General features: G+C 41.9%; 1 protein-coding gene across 1 annotated transcript in view; it reads right to left on the bottom strand.

The window, feature by feature from the left end:
* KLHL29 (kelch like family member 29) overlaps window positions 1-26459 on the bottom strand; it is a 407488-nt gene that overhangs the window by 251681 nt on the left and 129348 nt on the right. The window contains exon 3 of the mRNA XM_050893282.1: window positions 3237-3542. Coding sequence (XP_050749239.1) covers window positions 3237-3497 — 261 coding nt within the window. The 5' untranslated portion in view covers window positions 3498-3542. The remainder of the gene's footprint in view (window positions 1-3236; window positions 3543-26459) is intronic.

Raw genomic sequence — 26459 nt, 5'->3', positions numbered from 1 at the left:
CCCCCTTCCAATGCTTTTTCTGTTCACATAACTCGGGGTGAAGTCTTTAATTTTACGTACATTTACATAACAATTTAAAGACCAAATGGTTCAGCCAGATTAGATAGTCTAGTGGTCCTTAAACCCATTTATCTACAAATTCCTGACCAATTCTATCAATCACCAACACAGCAAGTTTCACAGTCCAGTTACATGTCAGAGAGAAAAGAAGTTTTTTCCTCCATTTTTTAATTTGTCACTTTAGGATTCAGTTATTCGGGAGCTGAAGGACAGGAATATGACCAATGTCTGCCAATACCGGTATCCAGAAGACAGATCTTGTCAAACAGACTTCATTTCAGTCTTTGACAAGATTATGACTCTGTTTGATAACATGTAATGGAGGACAATGGCATGTATGTGTATTTTAATAACTACTGACTTAGCACTTTGGTGAAAAAGTCTGGAGCAATTATTAGCTGTGCAGACATGGGAACAGAGGAAGGGAACAGTTTTACCACCATGCAAGGGAACGGTGAGTCTGATGCTGAAAGGATACATATGGTTTTGGTACCTATATTTTCAAAGGCAAATGAAGAATGGAGGGGATGCAAAAGATACACAGTTATTTGGAGGCTACTAAAACTGTTAAACAGCAGGAAACGAGAGGAACCAAGGACCAAAGTTTGAAGACAGACTAAACGGTTTATAAAAAAAAAAATGAAACAAACTTTTAACTGGGAGGATAATTATTAGTAGGAACACAAAATGAAGGGAGATGGATGGTTGGCCTCTATGCTTTGAGATCTTCAAACTAGCTCAGGAAGATAAGCTAAAGTCAAAACTGGTAACTGGATGACACAGAGAGTCCTTTCTGTCCTCAGCCTGGAGGAACATTGCTGGCTGTACTCATACCCTTGGACAATGAGACAAGGAGAACCAGGTTCTCGATCTTCTTGCTCCATAATACAATGATACTTTCTTTATTCACCATGTCACCTCTTGTGTGGGGCACGCCCTTGCCACTGAGCTTAATGACATCTGACATAATGTTGGCAAAGGTTCAGACTGCAGAAGGGCAGCTAAGCAACCAAATAACCCGCTCCCAACCACAAAACAGACCTAAGAAATTCAGCTTAAGATGACACCTGCCCCCCATGAGCTGGTACCCCATAAACATGTTCACAAAAAGGCTGCAGAGGGTAGACTGTGAACTCTCCACAGCTCAAGGCAACTCGGCACATTCCTGTTTTTTAAAATAAACCGAGTAACCATGTTATTCTTCTGACTTGTGATTTCCTCATTATACAGATTTAATTTTTTATGCCTAACCATTAGCTGGATTCTACAAGGGAAAGGCACTGGCTGGTTACATTGCTAACCACAAGTGTAAATCTGCTGTGTGTGAAGTAGAGAGACAGAGTCAGGCAGGGTGAACATGAGTATGTATGAGCACCTGATGTTTTTTTCTGACACCGTTTCACATCATTAGTTGGAAGCTTGCTAGGCACCATACCCTTACATCTCTGTTCATCCTACCTACCTCACTTCTTTTTCCAAGTTTTTTCCTCTTTAGTACATGTAATTTTGAATTTTTAGAGCTGTTTAGCTGATTCTCGGCAGAAGAGGCTGGGGCAAAGACTGTATGCATTTTTACACATTTATTTTATGGGAGATTACACAGCTGATTAACAGTTCTCAGAATAAAAAGTGTCCCATGTTACCTCCATTCTTGTCTATTTATTGCTTTTGATCTATTCATGCCAAAACATTCTTACTAATGAAAGTCATCAGAAAATTGTCTAATAAGGTAATTTAGAAGACAGTTCACATTGAGCATATGATCAAAAGGCATTTAACTTACTGTTCCTGCCTCCTCTCCCACAATAAACACATGGTTTACTGGCACTGATACGCTTCAAAATGGTTTTGAACATCTGGGAGAAGGGCTGATCAGCTCCAGACAATCGTTGGACTCTAAGTAGACCCAGAAACAAAGGTCATGATAAATGAAATGACTGCTTTGGCTCCAAAACTGCGTCAATCTTCTCCAGACAAAGCATGATTGAAATGCATCTATCTGTGGATAGCATCTGGAGAACTCTAAATATGTTTTGATCAGAATCCGACTGGCTTCTTTCAAATGAAAATCATTTGAAGATGCCATGGAAAATTTTTAAAACCAATCACACTGTAAACTTCGGCCTAATGTTTCCTTCTGCAGCACTGACCTTGTTTTTCTACAGTGTGAAAAAAAATCAATATAATAATGGTACTGCAGTAAAATTTCAGCTTGCTCTTGGCTTACTTTAAATAACTTTATTGTCTCCTTTCCCTCTGTCTGTGTCTGCTGTATTTGGCACTTGCAGTTATTAAAATGAAACCAAGTTGAAAGAAAATGTTAAATATCATAAAAAAGAAAACCAGCAGTGCTTCTGGCTCACTTTGCTAATGCTGTGGTCACCTTTACAATTTGCCAGGGTTTTCTATTCCCCAGCTGTTCTACCTGAATTTGCATGCAGAAAGAAACTCCAACTTTCCACTGGAATAACAACTTGTACTTTGCAGATTTAAAAGAGCTAAACGTTTAAAAAAAAAGGAAAAGTCACCCTCTTCCCTCCAATTATATATTAGAAGAAAAAAGCCCAATGGTTTACTAGTGATTTCAGTTCTTTGCCGCTTAACATTTTCTTATTCCTTAGTGTGAATTTCTGCACAAATGAGAGAGCCTGGTTATAGCAGTCCCACTGTTACACTCCAGTCTGCACTATGAACGAGGCTTTGAGAGCCTTACAGGAGAGTACCAACTAAAGAGAAGAAAAAACACCATTCAGCCAAAATTATGCCCTTTAGTCACTTTCCACTCCCTCTGGATGAAAACCACGTCCACTTGTTGTCAACCACAGCTCTGCCTTGGTCAACAGACAAGAAGAGCATTCCCAAAAGCAAAAGTGGGAACCACACGTTCCAGGGAAAGCAACAGAAAGCCCAAATGTAGGCAGTGCTGAAAGGAAAGAAGCATTTGCTCTGCTTGGGCCTCTCAGGAGCATGGGAACCCTCAGTCTTGCAGCAAGAAAGACCTACCCTAGTGTATGCACAACACACAAAAGAATAAAAAAGACATAGACTGCCTGTAGAATTCTTTTTTCCTCCTCTTGGCTATACCATGAACACAGATTTTGCAAAGGGACAGACGAAGCTCCATCTCTAACGTCCCTTCAACACATCAACCCCAGAAAAAAAACCTAAATTCTTACTTTGGTAGTTGAAGCTGGAGACGAGTTGGCCACCAGGCTCGTGATTACATCGCTGTTGACGGTGGTGCAGGCAGCTGTGGCCGGGGTGGGGAGCCGAGAGGGGACGATGGGCAGGGGCAGCAGCCCAGGGCGGTTGTTGCTGTTGGTGCTCGTGGCGCTGCTGCAGTTGGTGCTGCTGACGTGATTGCCGTTGGAGCTCCAATCCCGGCGATCCCACCCGGCCCGATAATCTCTTTCAAACCGGCTATGGTGCCGTGACATCTCGATGGAGGGCAGCTTCTTCTCAAAGGAAACTCGAGAGCTTGCCTGAAAGATTAAAACCAAAGAGGTATTAGGAATAAGGTCCCAGCACAGCGATTGTACTCTATAATCACCAGGGCAAGTCCCTGCCATGCCTCCTCTGCTTTAGGAGAGCGCTGTTTCTCCCCTTTTCCCAGCTACCTGTCAGGAATAAGAGAGCGGTGGTGTAGTAAATGTTAATCTAGAACACAAATGAGAGGGTTTGGACAACTACAAGCATGTGGTGGAGAGACCAATTCCTTAGACCTGAGGAAACACCATCTGCCCAAACTCTCCAGCAGAATAACAAGCAACAGCACACAAATCATGAAAAGCTGAGTTAGAAGAAAATCATCATTCAGATCTTCTGACAGCAGGAAAATGTTTCCAACAGCTCCATCTTGCAGTTTTCTCAGTAGCCTTCAGATCATTTCTGTAGCTCTTTTCCACACCTGATGCATGACCGAACATTAATCCTAAAGATCAGAGGGAGAAAAATCTACCCGCTAAATCTATCCATTACTTCTCTGTTTTCAAAGCCAAATATTGCTTTATGCAGCCCCCTCCCCTCCTTTTTGCTAGACGTCCTCACTGGAAGCTCCTACAGGAATGCTTCACCCTGTGACGCCTGAGCTCTCTGCAGCATGGCTGCTCTCCAGGGCAGGCCAACATGTCCTGTCTCCTCCCATGCTTCTGGCTAGACTTAAACCACTTAATATACCTAAGATGATCAAATGGCCAAGTCGCTTTGTGTGATCATCCCATCCTTATCACTACTTACCTCCTCAGTCTTTGATATCCATAGATTTTATCTGCCAGGAGCAAGACGTCTGAACACAACGCTGGGAGTTGAGACTCCCAACATCTAATCCTAGTTCTGATAATTATATGTTACGTAGCCTAGAGCAGTTACTTAAGTCTTCCTGCCAAGGTCTCCTAACCTGCAGAATGGTGGCAATAATGCTATTTTCCCAGCAGAGTTCACAGTAAGTGAAAGTTTACAGCATTTAGAATTGAAGGACAGTATAAATAAATGCTAAATATATTTATTCCTGTAAATAAATAATGAGTATGTAGGTCACTGCAGCATCTGATTTATTTTATTTGCATCACACAATCCAGTAAGTTCTTTGTAATAATAACATCAGGTCAGTTGAAGCAATTTTATTTCACCAATTCTTAGATACAAAAATGGACAGTAAAAACATCTGCTTGTAATGGCTGGGGAGGGAGCTGGAACCAAACTCACCCAGAAACTTAAAGATAAAAAACTACTTAAGAGACATATAACTTAGAAGTGGTATAAAACAGTGTGCCTATCAACAATGTTAGTTATTCATCTGGTAGAAATTAAAAAAAAAAGGCAAACAAAACTGACTATTATGACTAAATAATTAAAGGTTCACCTGGTTCACCAGAGACCTATTAGACTGAGACGAAGAAAACTCCTCCTCAGTTAAAAATTCAATAATATAAATGTGTACTAAAAAAACCAAAAATTCCCTCCCACAATCATTACTTTAACAAAAGGCTGAACCAAATATCCCAAGAAGCTGCATTTGCAATGGTTATGTTGCCCCTCCGCAGGAGTGAGCACCTCCAGCAAGAGCATATATTGGGGACCACACAGCAGTGTTGTAGATGTTGACCACAAAATTAACATTTCTCTTAATCCAACAGACCCAGCTATTTTTTCTCCAGTAGGATTTGATGCAAGATTTGACTTGATGATTTGAAGGCTGAGGATTCACTGATATTTACTTAGATACTTCTCTCTTGTATTTTTGTAGCCATTTGATACTTTAATTCAGAAAGCTCATTTCATATTTTCCAGAGGACCATGTGGAAATGACAGCTATACACAGAACACAGCAAAAACCAGAGACACAAGTGCTGTGAAACATGCTGTAGTGAAAACAGAAACTTTTGTTTTAGTAGAGGTGAAGAAAGCAAGTTTTTCCTCTAGTGGCAACTATCTTAGAATAGAATCAGTACCTAAAGAGAGCGCCTTTAAAGGTTAGAAGTTCCACAGGTATAACCCCCCTTCCTTTTGTTTTATAAACCTTTTGCAAAGCTAGGCAAAAAGGGAGACTGTAAACTGCAAGCTACAACTTCAAAACATCCTTTATTATTTCTTGCCTTCAGAAAAGTTTCTTTTTAAATCCACACTGTCTCCACCACTGTATGAAGCTATCTTTTTTGACTGTTTCGATGGTGGCTGTCAAGTGAATGCCCTTCTTCCGAGCTCGAGGATCTCCATTAGCTATATTAGCGTACTTCTTGACAAGGCAACTAGAGAGAACCAAATCACATATCCCCCACCCACCCACACACTTGGGTATATCTGACATTTAATTCAGAGGAGAGCAGAGGCACACACGCACCTAAGTCAATAGCTAGCAGTTTTTGCCACACGATCCAAGACACCATGCCCCCAGCAATTCTACTATCAGATGAGACTGACAAGCAATTACGTCAATAACAAGCAGGAAAAAAGCCTGTGACTAAGCCACGCATTAAGAAGTTTACTTAAAACCCACCACCTTCTTCACGAGCAAATTCACTTCTTTGTCCAGCTACTGTATGTCATTATATTTCCAACAAAAAATAAAAGCCAGGGCTGAACGTCACGTTTTTTCTATGCATTGCATTAAACATACACTGCTTGTTTCAACATGTCATTTTTGGCTGGGTAGAAAGATATCTGACAGCAACAACATGTGCAGAAAACCCAGAGGGGATAACTATCTAATAAATGAGTATTCAACTGCTAGTGCTTGCTATTAATTGTTTAAAATTAGAAACAATATAAAATGTTCTCATAAATAGCTGCTGGGTGAGGTAAGAAATGGTTTGTGAACAGGCTAGCTAATTTTTAAATATATTTTTGGATCCAGAGTTTATGCTTTGTCTAGACTATTTTTGTCAAGGATCATAATCATAATAATAATGCTTTAAACATATTTTGTACTCATAAGAAAAACTTCTCCAACAAAGTGTGTCCCGAGCCAAACATAATCATCACATTCCTCCGCACAGAACTTGACACAGGGCAGCATAAACCATCTTGAGAAACGGCAGTGACGGAGGCCAGTGGAAACCACACACGAACAGCAAGAGAGACAGCAGTCACTGTAATCAAAGATGTGTGAGCATTTTCATCCTAACCCAGCTGTTACCGGTTCCAAAATACCCAATTTTAGGCTAAAATTTTCCAGACATGGATTCTTTTGGATTTTTTTTTTTAATAAACAAAAAAAAAACCCTTTCTGTTGGGGAGACGGGGAGAAGGAGAAAGATCAATACCTAATACTTACAAATACCACTATCAATACCTACAAATAATTCGTATGCTTTCCCTTTTTAAGGGAAGTTTTCCTCAACATTCCTATCCACGCATTTTTCTCTTAAATAGCTTTAGGTCCCTCTAAACAGCAGTATGGAAAAGAAAGAAGATTTTTACCTCTTTTTTCAGACTTAGGGAACTCCCAGTGCTGTCCGCACTGAAGTCACCGCCCCAGCTAAGCCTTGGCTAATTACAGATCTATCAACCTCACTTTAGGGGCCGATTTTTCAGCTAGCACGAAGCTCCCCGCTGCCGCATCTAGAAGTCAGTTCTTGAGCAGATAAGCTTAAAGCTATCTCAGATACGTCTACCCTACATCAGAGCCATAAAACTGCAATGTAGACATACTTGGCAATAGAAAGAACGTATGATTTGTGTATCTCAGAATAGAAGTCCATGAGGAGGCATACTGCATGCTGTTACTGCTGAAAATCACTCTGTACAGCTAATTCAGCTGACATACTATCTTGTGAAGGTGGTAAAGTCAATGAGACAGGCCTTCCCCCACTCTCTACTCAAGACGTAATCACTGGAGTAGCCGGGTGTCTTTAATCTCGACTAGAAAGGAAATGTGTGTTCCTGTTTGTCACATAGAATCAAAGGATTTTATTGTGCGGCCAAAAGGAACAAAAACTCTCTTAGAGGGAAAAAAACCCACCCTACTAAAAAGAGAGAAGAGACGAGAAGAGAGAGAAACCCATAGTTGTTACTGGATGAACTGATAAATTCAAAGCAAAAAGAAGATCAAATTGGTATTAAGGGAGAGCTGTGGAAAAGGCTATAAGCTAAGGAAGAGAGATCGAGCAACCAGAGGAAAATAAAAATCCCATGACAAAAGTGAAACGAGATTTAATGATATGGCAAAGCAAACAAAACGCCTATCTCCGTCCCCAAAGGCTGCATCGCTATGTACGCGTTCCAAAATCATGCCAAAACATAGACAGCCCTCTCAGTTTCAGAGAAGGGTTATGCAAAGTACTCTGGAGCCAGGCATGAGGATTGTATGTGCACCCGACCCTTTCCTCCATAATTTACTTTCACAGCAAGAGGGGCTTGGGAGGGTAGAACAGGGAAGGGTAACAGAGTAATGAAACAATACTGAATGCCCTTCTGAGGAATGTGACAGGCATCTCTCCTAGCCCTCCAAGGCCAAAATATGCAACGCAGCAGGTGAGAAAGACCATAAAAAGAAATGACTTCAAATCTATCACTCTTGAGGGAAAGTAAAACGTGAGAGTACCCCTGCTAGAGAAAATAACTTTCTCTATGACCAGGAGTTTTAGAAATGTCTCATATAAACAGCTTGCTCAACAATAAAATTTGAGAAAGTTTTTCTGTAAAATGTGAGAGTCTTCGGGACTAAAATGTGGGGCACCTAGACAGATGACTACATCCAGCCTCCAAATTTACCCAAAACACTTTGGCCATTTGGAAATCCTCCTGCCTTCTTAGTTTAAAACCACCTTCCTCCTGGTACTCATTTTTCACCACATCTCTTCTGCAAGCTCATTTGTTCCTTGTTTCCACAGCTTCCACACACATACACAGAGGCAAGAAAAAGACCAGAGGCATTTGAGATAGCAGTGTGCTAACTACAGGCCTCTTACCAGGTTCAAACAGATCATTGCTGCAGATTTATTAAACTTAAGTGATTAACATTTCATTTTATGCTCGATACATTTAAACACAGCCCTTCTTCCCCCAAGCCCAAAACACTCACTGTTCTGCAGAAAAAATGTCTCCTATTCACGTTCCTCTAAATGACAGTCTGGCTTGAGCCTTAGAGCAGCTTTTTCCCTGCTCTCCATGCTTATCTAGTCAAGGTCTCCTTAAAACGCCTGTCCTCACAGATATAAATATAAGGAAAAACAGGCTTTCAGCCAGTCTGAAGCTAGAGAATCAGATTTCTCAGACTATCAGTCAACTTCATTAAGTGACTTCAAAAATAAAGGTCAACCTTTTAATTTAAATTTTTCCTGGGTAAGCATTTGTTTCTAAATTTACCTTTTAAATAATAACATTAGAGAAATATGATAGGCAAGAGAGGTTGGGAGACAGAGCAACGGAAGTAGATACACGGTCATTAGGGAAATGGAAGAAAAGAAGAAAGAAAGAGTCTGAAACATTAAAATAAGCAGCTAAATAGCCTTACGTGTTTTCAGACTGGATGAACGGAAGCACAGATAAAACAGCCTACTAGAGAGCTTCAAAATCAGTTAAGTGCATGTAAAGTCTAAGTATTTTATGAGATCCACACAAAAAAAAAGATGAGGAAGAAGAGAGAGATTTGCTGTAATCAGATCTAGCATGAAGAACTGTAACTGATAAAGAAGAAGATGTCTAAGTACCTAAGCTTGAATGATTTCAGATATATGCTGCAGGGAAAATGTTACTGGATGCAGTTTTATCAGAGCATACCGACACAACAACCTCTTCCTGAGGCACAGGACTGAAGACATAATTTATGCATATGGCACCAAAATCACACTGAAATATATCAATGTTACCATAAATTCTGGATATAACTCAATAGTAAGGTCATACACGCACACATGTAAATGTGTCTTTAAGAAAATCTTACAAATAAAATAGGGTACCAGTAGACCTGGCAGCTTCAGGAGCTACTCTTCACTTCAGAATTGTGACAAACAAAATGTTTTATTCACGCTCAACATTATTTATAACCTACAAAGACTTTCTTAGACACATATGAAATCACTGTTATAAGCCTACATGGATCTGACTAATCCATTTTCACAATTTTTATTTAACGTCTTTTTTTCCATTTGGGTGACTTCATTGAAAGACTTCTTTGTTAGATGAAGGCAGTAGGAATCCAATCAAGAGATTCTGTAAAGCTGAACTACAAGCAGCTGTGTAGAAAGATAAGACCCAGAAATATTTGAGGGGCAAGGAAACAACTTTATTATCAAGCAAGGTCTACTTTTGTAAACCCCTGATTTAGTCTTGTAAACAGTTGTAAAGCTCTTGTAAAATCCAAGACAAGGCAGAGAGACTTGAGCTGCTTTGCTACAATCAGATCTTCAAAAAAAAAGAAGAAAAAAAGCCCAAATCCTAACCCTGTAAGTGATAAAGGAGCAGTAGATTTAAAAGATTATATAGGATCTAATTTTCCAAATATATGCTGGAGGAGGCAATGCTTTGGGACATTAAAAAAAAAAATCAGAGCAGCAACACAACAATGTCTTCTCAGGATAGAGTTCACTATGCAAGAAGCACAAGTGAGACTTTTGCTTCTCTGTCTCAAAATATTTTAGAAAAGTGTGTACACATTATTTCTGAGTACTTAAGATGGATATGGAAATCTTCTCTTTAGATAAGTAAAAAGATAAACTAGACTATCCAACTGAAAAAAAACCAACCACAATGAGAGTGAAACCATACCTTACCAGTCTGGTTTCTTTCTCTCCAAGCTGGGAGAACATGATCTTCCTAAATAAGGGGTTACTAAAATATCTGCCTGTGTATGTTTTATTACTAATCTTCTTGGAAATTTATCTTCAATATGATCATTTCCTGTTTTTTGTCATTTGCTTTCAAATGCTAATTCCTTTACAACCTGAGTGGAGTAGATAACGTATCCCGCAATTCACTGATCATGAGCATTGGTAGGGTGAGAAAAATTCACAGAGGTCCAGAGGTGTCTGTGGTCCTGCTGCTCACACTGTTGGAACAGAAGATGAAGACCTGTCCCATCTTCAATCCTGCTGCATGCCATATTTGGACACACATAAAGTTAGGGGGTTTACATCAGGTGCAGGGGTTTCCTTCTGGGGAAGCCCCCCATCATCCAAGTGTCTTGGACTATTTTGAAAGGCCTTCATCCACATCCTCACATGCACTTATTGTCAATTATAAATTGATAGAAAATATGTCAAAATATACTGGTTTGGGATATGCATCTGGAGAAAATGCCTAACTCCATTCCTCTCTCTTCAGGCTTTTATCGGAATCATCTTCCACTTGATCTGGTTCTCCCCCTCGGCTTGTTGCAAACCACCCCCCCAAAAGCTCAGAGCAAAACTCGACCCTCACCACCCTCCATTCCCAAAAATCAATTCTAGCTGCCATTTGCTGCAGATTCTTGGCTTTCCAAGGTCCTTCTGCAGCAACACGACTGGAATTTTGCACAGCAGTTTTCTAAATGAAAATCCACCAGAACTTTACACAAAGGCATAACAACTTTCTCAGATGTCTCTACAGGGTCCTGGGTAGCCGGCACTGTCTGGAACCCAGCCTTGTTAAAAATGAGGAGAGAGAAAAACATAATGTTCCTCTGTAACACTCCTGCTTGCAAAACACTGCCTAAAACATTGACTTCCCTAATTAAATTATCTCATTAGCATGAAAAGCAAACAAAAGAAAACCAAATGCCAAAAGCTGCTATGTTAAAGGCCAGTTCATGAAGGGTTTGTGCAGAAAGACTCACCCGGCAGAGCCGGTGGCTAGCACCCCGACTCCCGGCACAGGGGCTGGCTGAACGTCAACTGGTGGCCAGGGTCCAAAGGTGCCCGCCGGGGAGAGGCAGAGGAGGGAAGACAGGGACATGACTAGATTTCTTCTGGGGAAATGGGCCACCTTCTCAAAATGCATTAAGTGGTTGCCAGCACCTGACATACCTAATCTTGCCTACGACTTCATAGTTAATAAAGCAGAAATGTAGAATAAGCTACTGTCAGTGTTGCCAAATGTCACAAATTAAACCTCACAAAATTTAATTAACAGGATCTTGGCTCTTTTGGGGCTGGTTTCTCGGGGAGGGGGGGAGGAGGAGGGGACTAGGTCTTCAAATTACATTTGGACAAGGCAGGAGAAATTTCCTTTGATTTACTGCTGTTCTCAATTTTCCAGCCCTTGGGGAAGACTGATCAATCAGCCAAAACTATTAGAGGAGAAAGCTCTCTGCCAAGTAAAGGGTTAAATGCAGCATATTTTACAGCATAAGCTCTCTGGATCACCTGTACTGCTGCAGAACTGTATAATAAAGAAAATGTACTTTGAATTTCCCTCTTAGAGGATATTTTTGGGTCATCCCACCCCCGTCATTGTTCACATTTAAAAAGCTTCAGCTAGCACCAGGGGAAGTAGTAAATTTTCTCTTCCAGGACTGACACCCTCTGACCACACAGAGTTTTCTGACACACATTTTGTTAAAAGGAGACATATCACTCCCCCAAATCAAGACCACATGTACACTTACAGCATGAAACAGTCACTAAGCATCTGGTATATAAAAAGAGCTTATTAGATGCAAAATGCCTCAGAAAAAAACCAAGGAACATTAAATCTACTGAACATTAGACTAGCACAGTCCATATCAACATGCATCCAAGAACCTTCGAGGTTTTAACATGATTTGCTTCACACTGAGGTAGGAGAGTGCGGTTATCCCGATCCTGCAATAAGAAACTGAATTTCCACAGACTATGCAAGATCCCTACGCTGAGGGAAATAACTACAGTTTTTCCAATTTCTGGTGCCCTAAATGTGGGACTATCACTAACCTCCACTCACATATCCTCAAAAGCTACCTCGCTCTTCATTTAAGAAGCCATACATATTCTTGTTGCGCTTTTGGAGGTTGTCAAGGGCCTGGAGAGGGGAGTTTCTCTGCATATTTCCAAAAGATATTTGTTTGCTTCACGGCACCAGTACCATTAGTACCAGTACTTCAGTACCAGGTGCCCCTTTCCTGGCTGGAAATATTGGACTTGTAGCTCACCCAGCAGATGCTTAAGGCTTTTGAATCTAAATGTTCCCTTCCTGGTGCATGTCACTGAAGTTGGCCAGAGCCCATGTTATCTGTCCATCTGCAGTCACAGCTCATCACCTCTTGTGGCTTAACCATGTTGCATAACATGGATTGATTTTATTTTCAGTTGGTTCAATAGAATAAGTATCACTTACATCCACTTGCTATTTTTGTTTTGTTTTGAAAGGTGATGCTTCAAGAATTAGAGGGACAGTGCCACCATCCTAATGAATTAATACCACACCCAGTATCAAAGTTAACTGCTTCTCAGCTTGCTCCTCTGCCTCTTAAAAGCTATTCCTGTTATCACTTCTTCCACCACACTGGCGACTCATGTTTTATCTTTTCAACTGTTGGATGAAGACTGTTTGCTGAATGCAGTAAATCAGCAAACTACCTTTTCTAGGCCAGAGGTCTGAAGCTTTTAATTAGCTGCTTTAGAAATAACATGATCAAATAAGAATCAGCTCATTTCTCAAAAGCATGAACCACTCACCATATCCCTCTCACGATATGTCAGGTGACGTAGAACCTTTAAAAATTACAGAGAGAAATCAAATCATGTTTGGTAAGCACCTACTTAAATATGGATTTGAGAATACCAAGAATCTAGTTAAGAATATACCTTTAAAACGCCTAGATTTGCAAGCACTGGCCAAAATATTTGCATTTTATCCTGAATAGCAATCATTCATTTTCGTTCAACCAAAGCTGTCAAAAACTCTATATGCAGTCTTGTAGCGAGATTCTTATATACATGCCAAATGCCTGTATAGCGAACATCTGGCCTCACTTCTGTTCTATGGATTTGCCAAAGCGTAAGTCCATCAGTTGTTTTTTTCTTGTGACTTGTATTCTTTTTTCTCTCTGCTGTGCCTCAGGTCGTTTTTCTTAAAATGAAATCATTAAAACAGGCAGAAAGAGCGGAGGAAGGAGAAGTAAGAAGAGCTGTAGCATAAGAGTAATCTTCCAGTGGGACTAATTTTACTAAGTATTTGTGCTACTGCTACCAGTCAATCACTACAAGTATTATTGAGAAGCTAAAAAAAACCCCAAAAAACCCTGCACTTAGCAAAGAATATTGGCATAGAAAGAAGGAAAAACACATATGCTCTTCTATAAACTAGAAGCTCAGTTTACTCAAATGTCCTCAATATCAATATAAAATGTATTAACATAAAAAAAATAACATGCTGTTTCCTTATTTTGCATTCATTTTACATCCGTACTTCTCCGAGGCAACAGATCAGAATGGTGCATTGCCTTCCCCTCAGGCCAAGTGTAATAAACAGGCAGGTGTAATATAAGGCTGCAGTGTCTCAGCTCTCCTCCCAAACAATTGATCTTCCAGGCCTACAGTGTAATTCAGTCTTGGTAGCTCCCTTCACATGCCTCATTCCTGATCGGTCAATTATTTCAAATCAAGCAGAATTAAAGTGTTATTTTTGTGAAGGGGGATGATATTCACCAGTGACCGAAGTGAAATTAATAAACTAATTTCCCTTTACTGCCTTGGGCAAAACAGAAAAATTCAAGTCTATGAAAGAAAGACTGCAGCTGTTTCATCAGTCTGTTGCCCAAACGCGCTTGCAATTTACTATCTTTAAGTTCAATTTTTGTTCACAGGACAATTTTGGAAACAGAACACAACAAAAAGAAAACAGTAAAAAAGGAAGCAGTGAGGGTATATGACTCTGCAAGACAGAGCTGTGCAGTGCGAGCTTCCCGAGAGGAGGGGAATAGCACTCTCCTGTTCTTTGAAACAGAGCGTATTCCTCCTGCCAGTAGCAAATTTATCCAGTAGATGTCAACACCAGCAAAAAATATGTGTAAAGCCAACTTTAACAGCAATAGTAGTCACTTCAATTTACAGGAGTGCATCAGAGGATAGTTTAATATTTGGAAGCATCGCATACTTATTTGCTAGTGTCCCATCCCTGCGTCTTCCAGAACGGATCCGGCCTGGTCCATCTGTCAACAAATATATGTAGAGCAAAATAATTTGTTTTTTCCTTTTAGAATAATTTTGTCTGGTTTCCTGAAAAATGGAAAAATTGCTCGTGAGCATGTGATTACTTTCAGATTAGATCAGAGGAAATTTTTCAGAGGAGGAGCAGGGAGGAGGGTGGGCGAAATACTACGTGGCGCAAAGCAACTACTACAAGCAAAATCTTCATAGTTACTAAATATAATCTGAAGAGGTCTGTTCCCTTCTGACCTTTCACTGCATGGTTAAGCAATGCAATGATTTCATGGATTTTGCTCTTTCCTCAAGAAGCTTCTCAGCCTACAACAGTGACCTGAGATTCCCACGCCGGACCCAGGTCAACAGATACTTGTTGTTCCTGTAAGGTTTTTTTCTTTTTTGCAATACACCAAGGACAGTCTGTTGTAAGCCTTTTAGTGTTATTATTACTCAAAAGACTGAATTTGCTGACAAGCTTTAACCATGCAAAAAACCAAGGCCATTGCTGTTGACACACTTAAATCTACTATTAAGATCTGACTGTTTGAACAGCTTGTGTGTAGAATCTGAAGTACAGATTTCTGTTTCCTTTTTGTTTATTTTTAGATAAACCTTGTGTTTCTACTCTGCAATGTTTGCATTTGGCTGCTGAGCATGCAGTAATCGCATACATTATATGCATTGCTTAGAGACACTTTGCATCACAGCCCATCAGGTTTTTTTGGATAGAGGAAAAGAGAAGGGAAATAACAGATCATTTTGCTGACTGATTAATCTTTCCTCACATTGCCATTTCCCCATAAACATGAGGAGGAAAACCAAAAGTATGTTGTGACATCTAATAGCAAGACATTGAAGCAAGTTATTTTATTACTGCTACAAAACTTACTAAGGAGTTTGTTTTCACAGAGATCTAAAACATGGCAAGGAGACATAAATGAATATATTACAGAGACATCACTTTAAGCAGTTATTCCTCACGTGTAAACCTTACAGCTCTTAAGAGAAGCATACATCCTACATAAGAGCAACGATGTAGTTGCGGCTTATCTAATCAGTTCGGCCAGAAATTCAGGCTCTTTGAGAAAGCAAAAACAGTGGTCAAAAGCTGAAACCATGAATTACCATCATTTAAGCAATTCTTAGGCATCAACAGAAGCAGGCACGGGAAGATCAGGCAAAGGTACTGCACTGCCAGTAAATAATCCTAACAGATGATGGCATGTGAGAGAACAAAGTCACAGCTCTGAACACCGGGGAAAGGCATCGAATGCAAAATCTAGCCCCGTGCGACGTGAGGCACCAGCAGCACACCCCGTTTCAGGAAGCCACGTCCTGCTCCACAGCTCTGGGTGCAGGCACGTACTACCCAAGACGGAGCCATAAATAGTTTGGAGATAAGATGCATATCTTATGAGGCACACCGGAGTTTCGCAGCCTTGTATGAGCAATTCTTTTAATTACCGTCAACATTTTCTCTGAATCCCGGTCTCAAAGAAGCAGTGGAAACTTTTGATTTGCTATGACACCTTGATTGCCGTGTGGATGAGTCACTGCACCATTCCTGTTAGTCTTACGAATTTATAGATTTTTAAGGCCAAAAAGCACAGGAGGCTGCTACGATCGCTCTGCTCTGTGAACAGCACAGCCCTCCCGCCTCATCCAGCAACCTGTCTCTCTGACAGAAATAGGGACTAGGTAAGTCACACATAAAATTATAATATACGTCTAAGCTTGCCCACAAACACCTGAATGGTTCCCTCTCAAAAAAAAAAAAAAAAAAAGGAAAATTCTTGATTATTGCAATGAACTAACATACCTTTCTCTTCAGCATCTTTTTTCCTAGTAGTTTATCTAAACTGGGGAGGCTGCAGGAGTGGTCTCTGCAGGAGGAGGCCAGGGGCTGTGCTGCTCACTGCTGGTTCCAGCCGGTTCCATGGTGGCCCCACCACAGGGCACAACTGAGCCCGTCAGCCAAACTGGTGGTGCCTCTGTGAAACATCTCTAAGAAAGGGCAAAAACACTGCACAGGCAGTGAAGAATGAGGAAAAAAGCGTGAGAAACAGCCCTGCCGACACCGAGGTCAGAGAGGGAGGAGAGGGAGAAGGTGCTCCAGGCGCCGGAGCAGGGACTACCCTGCAGCCTGTGGAGAGGACCACAGTGGAAGCAGATATCCACACTGCAGCCCATGGAGCCCTCTCCTCATGGAGAGGAGCCCATGCTGGAGCAGGCTCCTGGCAGGAGCTGCGGCCTGCGGAGGACCCACGCTGGAACAAGCTTATCCTGAAGGACTGCAGCCCGTGGGAGGGACCCTCGGAGCAATTCGTGAAGGACTGTATCCCATGGGAGGGACCCATGCTGGAGCAGGGAAGAAGCATGAGGAGGAACAAGCAGCAGAGAGGAGCTGTTACGGACTGACGGCAACACCCATTCTCCATCCTCCCATTGGGGATTGGGGTGGGGGATGGAAGAGCTGGGAATGAAGGAGTGAAGTTGAGCCTGGGAAGAGAGGGGGGCTGGGGGAAGTTGTTTTGACTTTTCGCTTTGTTTCTTACCATCCAACTCTATTTTAATTAGCAATAAAATAATTTTCCCCAAGTCGAGTCTGTTTTGCCCGTGACAGTATTTGGTAAGAGATCTCCCTGTCCTTGTCTTGACCCATGAGCTTTTTCATCTTATTTTCTCTCCTCGTCCTGTTGAGGAGAGGGATTGAGAGAGTGGCTGGGTAGGGGTCTGGACGCTGGCCATGGCCAACCCACCACAGTGAGCAAAGTCCTGCAGCAAAAAAGAAATATCTTTTTTTTTCTTCCAGAATCTCCCAAGGCAGTTCACACACTCATTCTCTGTAGTAGTAGGGAGGACGGACACAAAGGACTGAATATTTCTTTATCTGCAATATTTTAGTGTATTTATGAAAGACACCATGGGGAAGACCTCCTACATTATTACGAAGGCTGGGTTTTTGCTTTATTACTTGCTTTGAAGACATGTGCTTTATTCCCAGTTTCTCACAAAATTTTGCTCCATGCATTGTATCATTGTATTTTTGCCTATCCACTCGTAAATAATTTCTAAGCTGATGTAAGTGTATGAACCGCTTGGAATGATCTTCACAGATGGAGTGCTCTACCAATTGCTTTCCTGAATAAAGTACATATCCATTGTATTTCCTCCATCTTCTAGGTAAGTAATAACATCCACTGAGGATGGATTAGACATACGCTTTGAAATAATGCCTGTCTGTACCTAGATGTCTTATTTCCCAGCATTCACTTAATGGCCCCATTACATGCTTGATTACTGTGGCCAGGCTAAACTGAGTAATTTGTTTAGAAGTTTCCCTTCTTTTTTTCTTTATTAGCAGAAAAGTCCAACTTTATCTATTTACTGAATCCTATGATTTTCCGAAGGTTATTTTCAATGGTCGTGAAGACTGCCTCTGCTAATTCTTTAGAGACAGACTCTCCAGTGCATTTCATTCAAAATTCTTAATACACAATTTTGCAAGATGCCCTTTCTTCTCCCGCTTTGGTCTTCATTCCCAAAGTTACAGTTTCTAGCAAAATTTTCCTACACAAGGTTATCCAGTTCCTCGTATTTTAATACAATGATAAGCATTTATGTGGCACTCTTCGTCTTCAAAGCACTTTACAAACACTAAATATTTAATGCTCATGGCATCCCTCTTACTCTCAACCCCATTTTACAGGTAGGGAAACAGACTCACAGGTTAAGTGATTTTGTTTCAAGTCACATCACAAGTTACTGACGGATGTGAGACCAGAATATATGAGCTCAGATTTTCAGTTCCGTACTCAAACCTAGACCAGCCTTGTTCTTTCACTTAAAATATAAAAATAATAATGAAAAACCTTGCTCTTGTTCAGGGAGAATTTATCTGTCTCTTTGGAGGTTCTAAATGCAACCCAAAAACCACAGGAAAAGCACCCCAAAATGACCCAGGAGGGCAGCTACCAGCTTTGTAATCCATATCCTCCCTTTCCAGTGTTCTAGAGGGAAACCCACAAATGTACGTTATCAGAAAAGGGGACAGTATATTTTCAAGCATTTATATACAGCCACACACACACACACATATATATATTCTCAACCACTACCTAAACTGAGAACAGAGACCTTCCAGCCAGAGAAGAATTTCCAACTTAAAAACTGAAGTACGTTTCAAAATGGCATCACTAAAGAGCTTTAGTATTTGATAAGACGATTACAGTATATTCAATTGCACACAGCAAAAGCCTTTTAAAATAAAGTACAAGAATAGTGAAGCCAGGCATTTGCAACAAGATAACAAGAAGCTAATCGGCCAGTGGAAAAGGTGTGCCCTGCTGCAGAGAGCATTCAGGAGCCAGTCAGGTTTTGAAACTCAAATAATGAGTGGGGTTTTTTTTAGCTTTAACATTTTTCATAATCCAAGCGGGAGGTCTAAACACAGGCTGTATGCAACATTAACTGTATTTCCCTTTAACAGGCTTCTATGGGAACAAATGCTCAGTGTCAGGCTGGTACTATACGTCCATTTAATTGAGCTGAGAGAACTCTCCTGCCCCTGAAGAAAGCTCATCTCTTCTCTCCATGGATGCGACTATAGAGCTAGCAGATAATATCTGGCCCTCACTCATTATTTATACAACCACCTAATTATCTCCCAGAGACTCCCTGTTTTGTGGAAGTTTCTTTTTGGAAACGTCATCCGTTGGCTGAATAGAAAGCCAAATCCAGCCCTAGATACTGTGACAGTGAGTGCCGTATCCACCGACAGTCAACACTAGAGCGTCCCTTGCTGCGACATGCAGGAAGCGGCACGGGATCCTGCAGTACCACTCACACGACAGATGTGCTCCTGGCGTTACACTCAGGTCTGTTTAAGATTTCTCCTGGGAAATGCACGCACACATGCAAGATCAACAATATGAAAACACACAGAGTTTAAGAGAAACGTGGTATGGGTAGGAACCAAAGATAAAGAAAAAATATATCTGCATATTGCACAATTTCCTCCTCTGTGCCATTGGGTTCTGTCTTACTGCTTACATTGCTCCTATGCCAACATATCCAAACACCCTCGATACCCATTTAACCGTGACAAAATCTTCTGAGGTCAAGAACTGTTGTTATCCCCCCTCTCCGGCTGATGAACTGAGGATGGAGAGAATATGGACCAAAGCTAGAAGAAGCCCTCAGGTAGGGAGAGCAGAGCTCAGACGCTGTATCCAATTTAAACACATACAAAACCCTGCAAGGCTTATGTACCTCAGAGTCTGCAGGAAACCACATTTTTGCTAATAAGGCCGTTTAGGTGCCCAATGTCCTGCTGTTGTGTAAGCCAAAGGGAACATCATTTGGGCATTTATCACTGCAGGAACATTGGAAATTCCCAAATGAGGCAACCATTGCTCAAATCCCGTGGTGTCATGTCATGAGCCCCTCCAAAACACACGGATGCTCTGAGCTGAGCACCGAAGGGAAGTAATAGCGTGACTCATCCCGTCAAGGGATCTAGTTTCCAGCTTTGGCTCCCTATATAATTCAAGCACGGGGCATTAAAGAAATCTGCTGGGCTCAGAGGTTTCCATGCCAGGAGCTGGATGCCGATGCGTCTGGCATGGCTACGTTCAGCACAGCATTGGGGCTAGAACTCTCTTTTAGGTGGTACTGTCTGGTTTTTAACTCCAGCTTTAGACTGAAGGCAAGGAGTGGGTATAATCCTCTGCTCTCTTGAGATGTCCTCTGTGACTCTCGGCTCAGCTCAACAGAGCACTGAAGCTCACTGGAGAGAGATAAGAAAAACAGCCAAGGACGCACCAAATTAGCACCATGCCCCCACCGCTCTACTAACAGAGCTTTTGGGCAGACTTAGCCAAACCCCACATCTCAGCCAAAGCCCATGACGGAGGACACTGGTGTTTCTGTTGCCACCACTCTTTGGGACTGAAGCCACTGCAATTTAGCAAGCGTGCCATTATCTTCCTCAGGCACTCACATGCTCAGCTACTGCATGAAGTACATGCTTCTGCCTTCCTCGTCAGATGGAGGCTTTTTTTTCTTTTTTTTTTTTTGCCATTTCATTTTTAAGATTATAGGATTTACACAGAGGCTGGTAAAATATTCCATAGCACTGCCATAAAACAGCAAAGTGGAGGCAACACACATATTATGAAAGCTATGTCATTATAATATGTAGCTTTTCTGTTATAAATTAAATTGACCAGCTAAAGTACAGGTTACAGTAAAGTCTACACAAGTCACATTGTGTCAGTAATGTGCATATGGAAGCAGAAAGAAACAACAATTTCCCTGTGGATTTTAATACACTTAGCAAAATGGTCAAGATTAAATTCCTTGGGGAGGGGGAACCAAACCCTATTCATGAAGTCACTGTGTTTTCTTTTTTTAATGAGAAATACAACTATGCAGTTGTCACAACTACAGAAATATCAAATAACACTGAATTAAAGCCCTCTTCAGGAATGTACAAAATACAGCTTGCTGTTACTGTCTGTTTTTTAATCTTGAATCACTGGCTCTCTGAAGCAGCCAAGAAAACTTGACTACCTTATTCGCTTGCCGTACAAGCCATTTAAAAGGTACCATGCCCATCCCTCCGCCCTTCCAATATCAAGACTTGGGGGCAGCTCAGGGCTCCTTGCCCTGGCAGCAGTGGGGTCTCGGGGTGATGGGAAAGGCTCGAGGGAAGCTCAGTGAAGGAGGTCCCGAGTTAGCTTGGAGGAGGGTGGGGAGGGAAAAAATGCAACAACAGACCACCTTTACATGCAGCTTAAAGCCGGGACTCTGCAGCCTTTCCCAGTTTTCTCCCCTAGTGTTGATCATTCTTTCAATCAACTTTTTTCCTCTATCCTTACCACATCTCCCTTTTGTCTTTTATTTCTACTCACCACCTCCCCTTCCACCATGTGACCCTGTTAAGGTCCCTTTCCCTCTTTGCTTCATGTCTGTATTGGGTTTGCATGGCAAGGTTTTGCTAGCGGGGGGGGCTACAGGGGTGGCTTCTGTAAGAAGCTGCTAGAAGCTTCCCCTATGCCTGATAAACTTAATGCCAGCGGGTTCCAAGACGGACCCGCCGCTGGCCAAGGCTGAGCCCATCAGCAACAGTGGTAGCGCCTTGGGGTAAGAAAGGGAAAAGAAGTTACAGGGGAGTAGCAGTTGCAGCAAGAGAGGAGTGAGAAGATGTGAGAGGAACAACTCCGCAGACACCAAGGTCAGTGAAGAAGGAGGGGGAGGAGGTGCTCCAGGCGCCGGAGCAGAGATTCCCCTCCAGCCCGTGGGGAAGACCATGGTGAGGCAGGCTGTCCCCCTGCAGCCCATGGAGGTCCATGGTGGAGCAGATATCCACCTGCAGCCTATGGAGGACCCCACGCAGAGCAGGTGGATGCCTGAAGGAGGCTGTGACCCCGTGGGAAGCCTGCACTGGAGCAGGCTCCTGGCAGGACCTGTGGCCCCGTGGAGAGAGGAGCCCACGCTGGAGCAGGTTTGCTGGCAGGACTTGTGACCCCGTGGGGGACCCACGCTGGAGCAGTCTGTTCCTGAAGGACTGCACCCCGTGGAAGGGACCCACGCTGGAGCAGTTCATGAAGAACTGTAGCCCGTGGGAAGGACTCACGTTGGAGAAGTTCATGGAGGACTGTCTCCCGTGGAAGGGACCCCACGCTGGAGCAGGGGAAGAGTGTGAGGAGTCCTCCCCCTGAGGAGGAAGGAGCGGCAGAAACAACGTGTGATGAACTGACCCAAACCCCCATTCCCCGTCCCCCTGCACCGCTCAGGGGGGAGGAGGTAGAGAAAATAAGGAGTAAAGTTAAGCCTGGGAAGAAGGAAGGGGTAGGGGGGGAAGGTGTTTTAAGATTTGGTTTTATTTCTCATTATCCTGCTCTAATTTGACTAGCAATAAATTAAACTAATTTTTCCCCAAGTCAAGTCTGTTTTGCCCGTGACAGTAATTGGTGAGTGACCTCCCTGTCCTTATCTCGACCCACGAGCCTTTCGTTTTATTTTCTCTCCCCTGTGCAGTTGAGGAGGGGGAGTGATAGAGCGGCTTTGGTGGGCACCTGGCATCCGGCCAGGGTCAACCCGCCACAACGTCAAAGTAAGAATTCATCCAAGACTTTTCCCTGCCCCCAAACAAGACTGACCCAAACAGGAGGTTTGCAAAACTTTGTTTGCTTTACTTGACTACTCTAATCTTTTTGACCTTTCTTTTTCCATCTTAAAATCCCTAACTGAAATCATTAGGTGAGCAAGAGTGACCTGATGTACAACAGTTTGGCAAGCTGACACCAATAAAAAGAAACAAAGGACTCATATCCTATTCTCAGATGTAGAGAGGAGAAAACAGAGGTGAAGAAGCAGGTGGGAATTTAGTGGTGATGAAATAGAAGTGACAAGCTTATAATTTATTAAGCTTCTAAGCATAGATTCATGCAAAAACCAGGGGAAAAAAAAAGTTCCCTCCTAAATAAGGTATTTAGCAGAAACCTTTAAGAGAACCAACAACCCCTTTCTCTCCCAATTCAGCTATCTACTGCTAACCCCTCACAGGAGACTTTAGTTTTCGACAATTAATTTTATTAGCTTAGAAGGGAAAATTTCAGTGGCCAGCAGGAAAACCTGCCAATTGACAAACCATTTTTATTTGCGATGGAACTCATGGAGTTAAATCCCACAGCGCAGTTTGTTCCAGGAGCATCCCTGTCACATCCCAGTGCCTGGGTGCAAAAGTTGGGCCAAAACCAGTGATTACGATTTTGTAAGTAAAAACAAAGTACTGGCTCTCAATAGAATCGTTTTAGGGATGGCATACATTAATTTCTTCTTTTCTGCATTGCCTTTGCATACCCGCTGCTAGCAATGCGACAACATAAAAGCACTGAATGTTGTGCTTAGTAGCTTAAGAGCTCCAAGACAGATTGTCATTTTGCTCATTCTTCCTGGGCCAAAATGTGTTTTCCCAGAAAAAAATAAATAAATCCCCTCCTCCCAAAACAAATACATCCCCCTTTCCCCCCGCAGTCATCTTCAAATTTCGAGAAGAATTGGAGTGGCACCACCCTCGGAGGAGGCAAAGGAGGGAACGCGTCCTCGGGAGGTTTTTATTCTAGACAGGCTCTCCCTGAGACAGCTTTTTGCCAACTCATGGAGAGTTTGGAAAATGAAGGCAAAAGCCTCCCATTTGACTGAATTCAATGGGAAGGCAGCGCGGCGCACGGAGCACCGGGGCAATTTGCTTTTGGCAGCCTATTTTGCTATGTAGGTGGGCTGCATTCAAAGCCAATTAGAGGTTGACGTTTTCTTCCTTAGGTACAATGCGCTGCGACACAGCTCGGACTATTCTTCCCTCCCCGCGTCTGTGTTTACTGTGGCTGTTCATTTTTACTGTTGGCAAGGGGGATGTTTAATAAAGCAGGCCATTCCCTAGTTACAAACACGGTATATCATCGTTTGGTGTATGTACACATATGGTATGAAATAGAACGCTGTTAAAAGTCAAAGCAACTCCTGCCAGAAATTTTTGATGGCAGCGTTGTAAAAAGAGCGTTGAGGCGTGATGCAGTTCTCTGTTTTCTGATGCTGGGGGGGAAGGGGAGAGACAGCACGGTGGGTTTAGATCTGAAGTTAAAAGGGGATCGTAAGAGTGAAGAAAAAGAAGCAATATCCAGATTTCAAAATTCGCCATTCCCCGTTCAAGGTCTAAGCTTTGTTTTGGCTTGTGCTGCTCTACAAATGGAGCCAAAGAGGTTCTTGATCCAGCTTTTTATTTCCTGCAGTGCTAAGCTACAGGAATGCTCACATCTAGGGTCTGCTTTAGGTCCGTCTCTAATTAAAGTAGTTTATTTTTTCAAACATGCTACCTGAGACCTGCTGATGTTGCTTCAGGTCACACAGCCATGCTTCAAACTGCTTTCTAATATACCTAATAGAGCCACAGTGATATGTTCAGCTTATTACTGTTACAGAAGCAGTAGGGTCATGGTGTTCTCTGCAAAATACTTCTGTAATGGAGTGGATTAATTTAATGAATGCCATTTACTGCAGCAGAAGTGACAATGATTTGATGTTTTGTTACAATTAAGACTCATTAGCCAGTGACTTTTTTCTTAGTTGTCTGACACCATAATAGATATAACACATATCAGATACAAAAGTTCTGAACTTCTTTCTAGTCATTTTTAATAAACATGAAGGAAGTGAGAATGAAAGTCTCAGCATTCAGCTGCTTAAAAGTGGCCTGCTTAGGGATGTCACATACACCTCCCCGCACAAACTACGGGGAGAATGCAAAACTGCACGCAGCTTCTGGGAAATCACAGGATGATACCCGGCATTTAAGCTTTCAACCGAACAACTGCAAGTTTAATCCAAGACATCCCATCACCTAGCTAAGACACAAAAAGACTTTTGAGAAAGCAGGCAGAGCCAGGTTTTGATGCTTCGCTTTTAACAAGATCCCAGAGCTCCACCAAGACAGGAATCCCTGCATCCCAGAACCTGCTTGTGGCTGGACCAGTGCGCCCTACCATGAGACTGATAGAAAACTCTAATGATCCCTTCTTTCTCAACCAGCATTTGAATGCTGAGGAATGAACCCCACGTGCTTCTGCCAATGCAAACCTTTTTGTTCCTTGGGAACACAACAACTCGTTTGCTTTTCACAAATCTTGAATGCTGAATGCTCAGAAACCAAGACAAAATCCCCTACTAAATAAAAAATACATTGCCAAGTAAAAACAATATTGGTCAAACCAATGTCACTAGACTCCAGGTGAAGTTTTCAGACTACAACAAGTCAAAAGCCAAAATAGTATTTTTGCGAATGCAGCATTCCCCAGCATTGCTGGGGACACAAGATCACGCTCAGCTGTACAACCTGCAAACACATCTTACTCAGCAAAGAAGTGAAGCTACCAAATTAATTTAATTGTCCAAGTCACTAGCATTTAAAATCTGGATTGCACAAATGGTATATATATATAAAAACCCCAACACTCCACAAATATCCCCCAAATCCCCAGAAAGACCCACAAACTTAAAATATTTCATTTAAAAAATAAACTTAGGTATTAATTGAAGGGGAAAAAAAATCTTAAACATACAAATTATGAACTATTCCTTTAATATTTGGCAATGATACTTCAAAAAAATATTTTCTGAGTCACCAGTACCTTTTCTTTAATCAAAAAAGGAAACCTAAATTTTTTAGCTTTTAGTTAAACCTAACTCAAAATCTGGTCACGCTAGGTGCTGTATAGAAAATCAATTCAGAATACAAGGTTGTGAGTGAAAATAATTCAGCAACGGCAAAATGAACACCCCCAAAAACAAGTGCAAAAGAAACGCAAAAAGTGACTTGTTTGCCTTTGAAACCTAGAATAAAAAAAAACCCAAAAATATAAAAACAGGGAAATAAAGAAAAAATCAGTACCATATCTTACTGAACTTGTGCAAATTCAGCATCATTCACTTCCATTCTGCCTGGGACAGACACACGTGCACTTGCCAAGACAGACATAAAAACACACTGTATTTCCAGCTAATGCTGCCGATGACTTCTTGATCAACAGATCAAGTCATGGCGGTCTTAAGATGTGAGAAGAGAGCAAAAATTAGAAGAGAGGGAGGAGGTGACTCAGCAGGCAGGACTGGAAGCCCGATACCCAGACATCTGATGGCAAAAAGCATCAGGGGGGGGAATTTTTTGAAGCTTCCCCCACTCTTAGACTTCTCCAGCTCTTCTGAGCACATCTTTGGTAGGAAAGACTCTCCCTAAAACTACTTGTAGAACCTGGTATTTAGACACCACTGACTGCAACCTAAGGATGAGCCATCCAT

Source organism: Gymnogyps californianus, chromosome 3, assembly GCF_018139145.2.
Source record: "Gymnogyps californianus isolate 813 chromosome 3, ASM1813914v2, whole genome shotgun sequence".
NCBI lineage: Eukaryota > Metazoa > Chordata > Aves > Accipitriformes > Cathartidae > Gymnogyps > Gymnogyps californianus.
The sequence above is the reverse complement of the archived record's forward strand: the minus strand, read 5'-3'. Positions and strand labels throughout refer to the sequence as shown.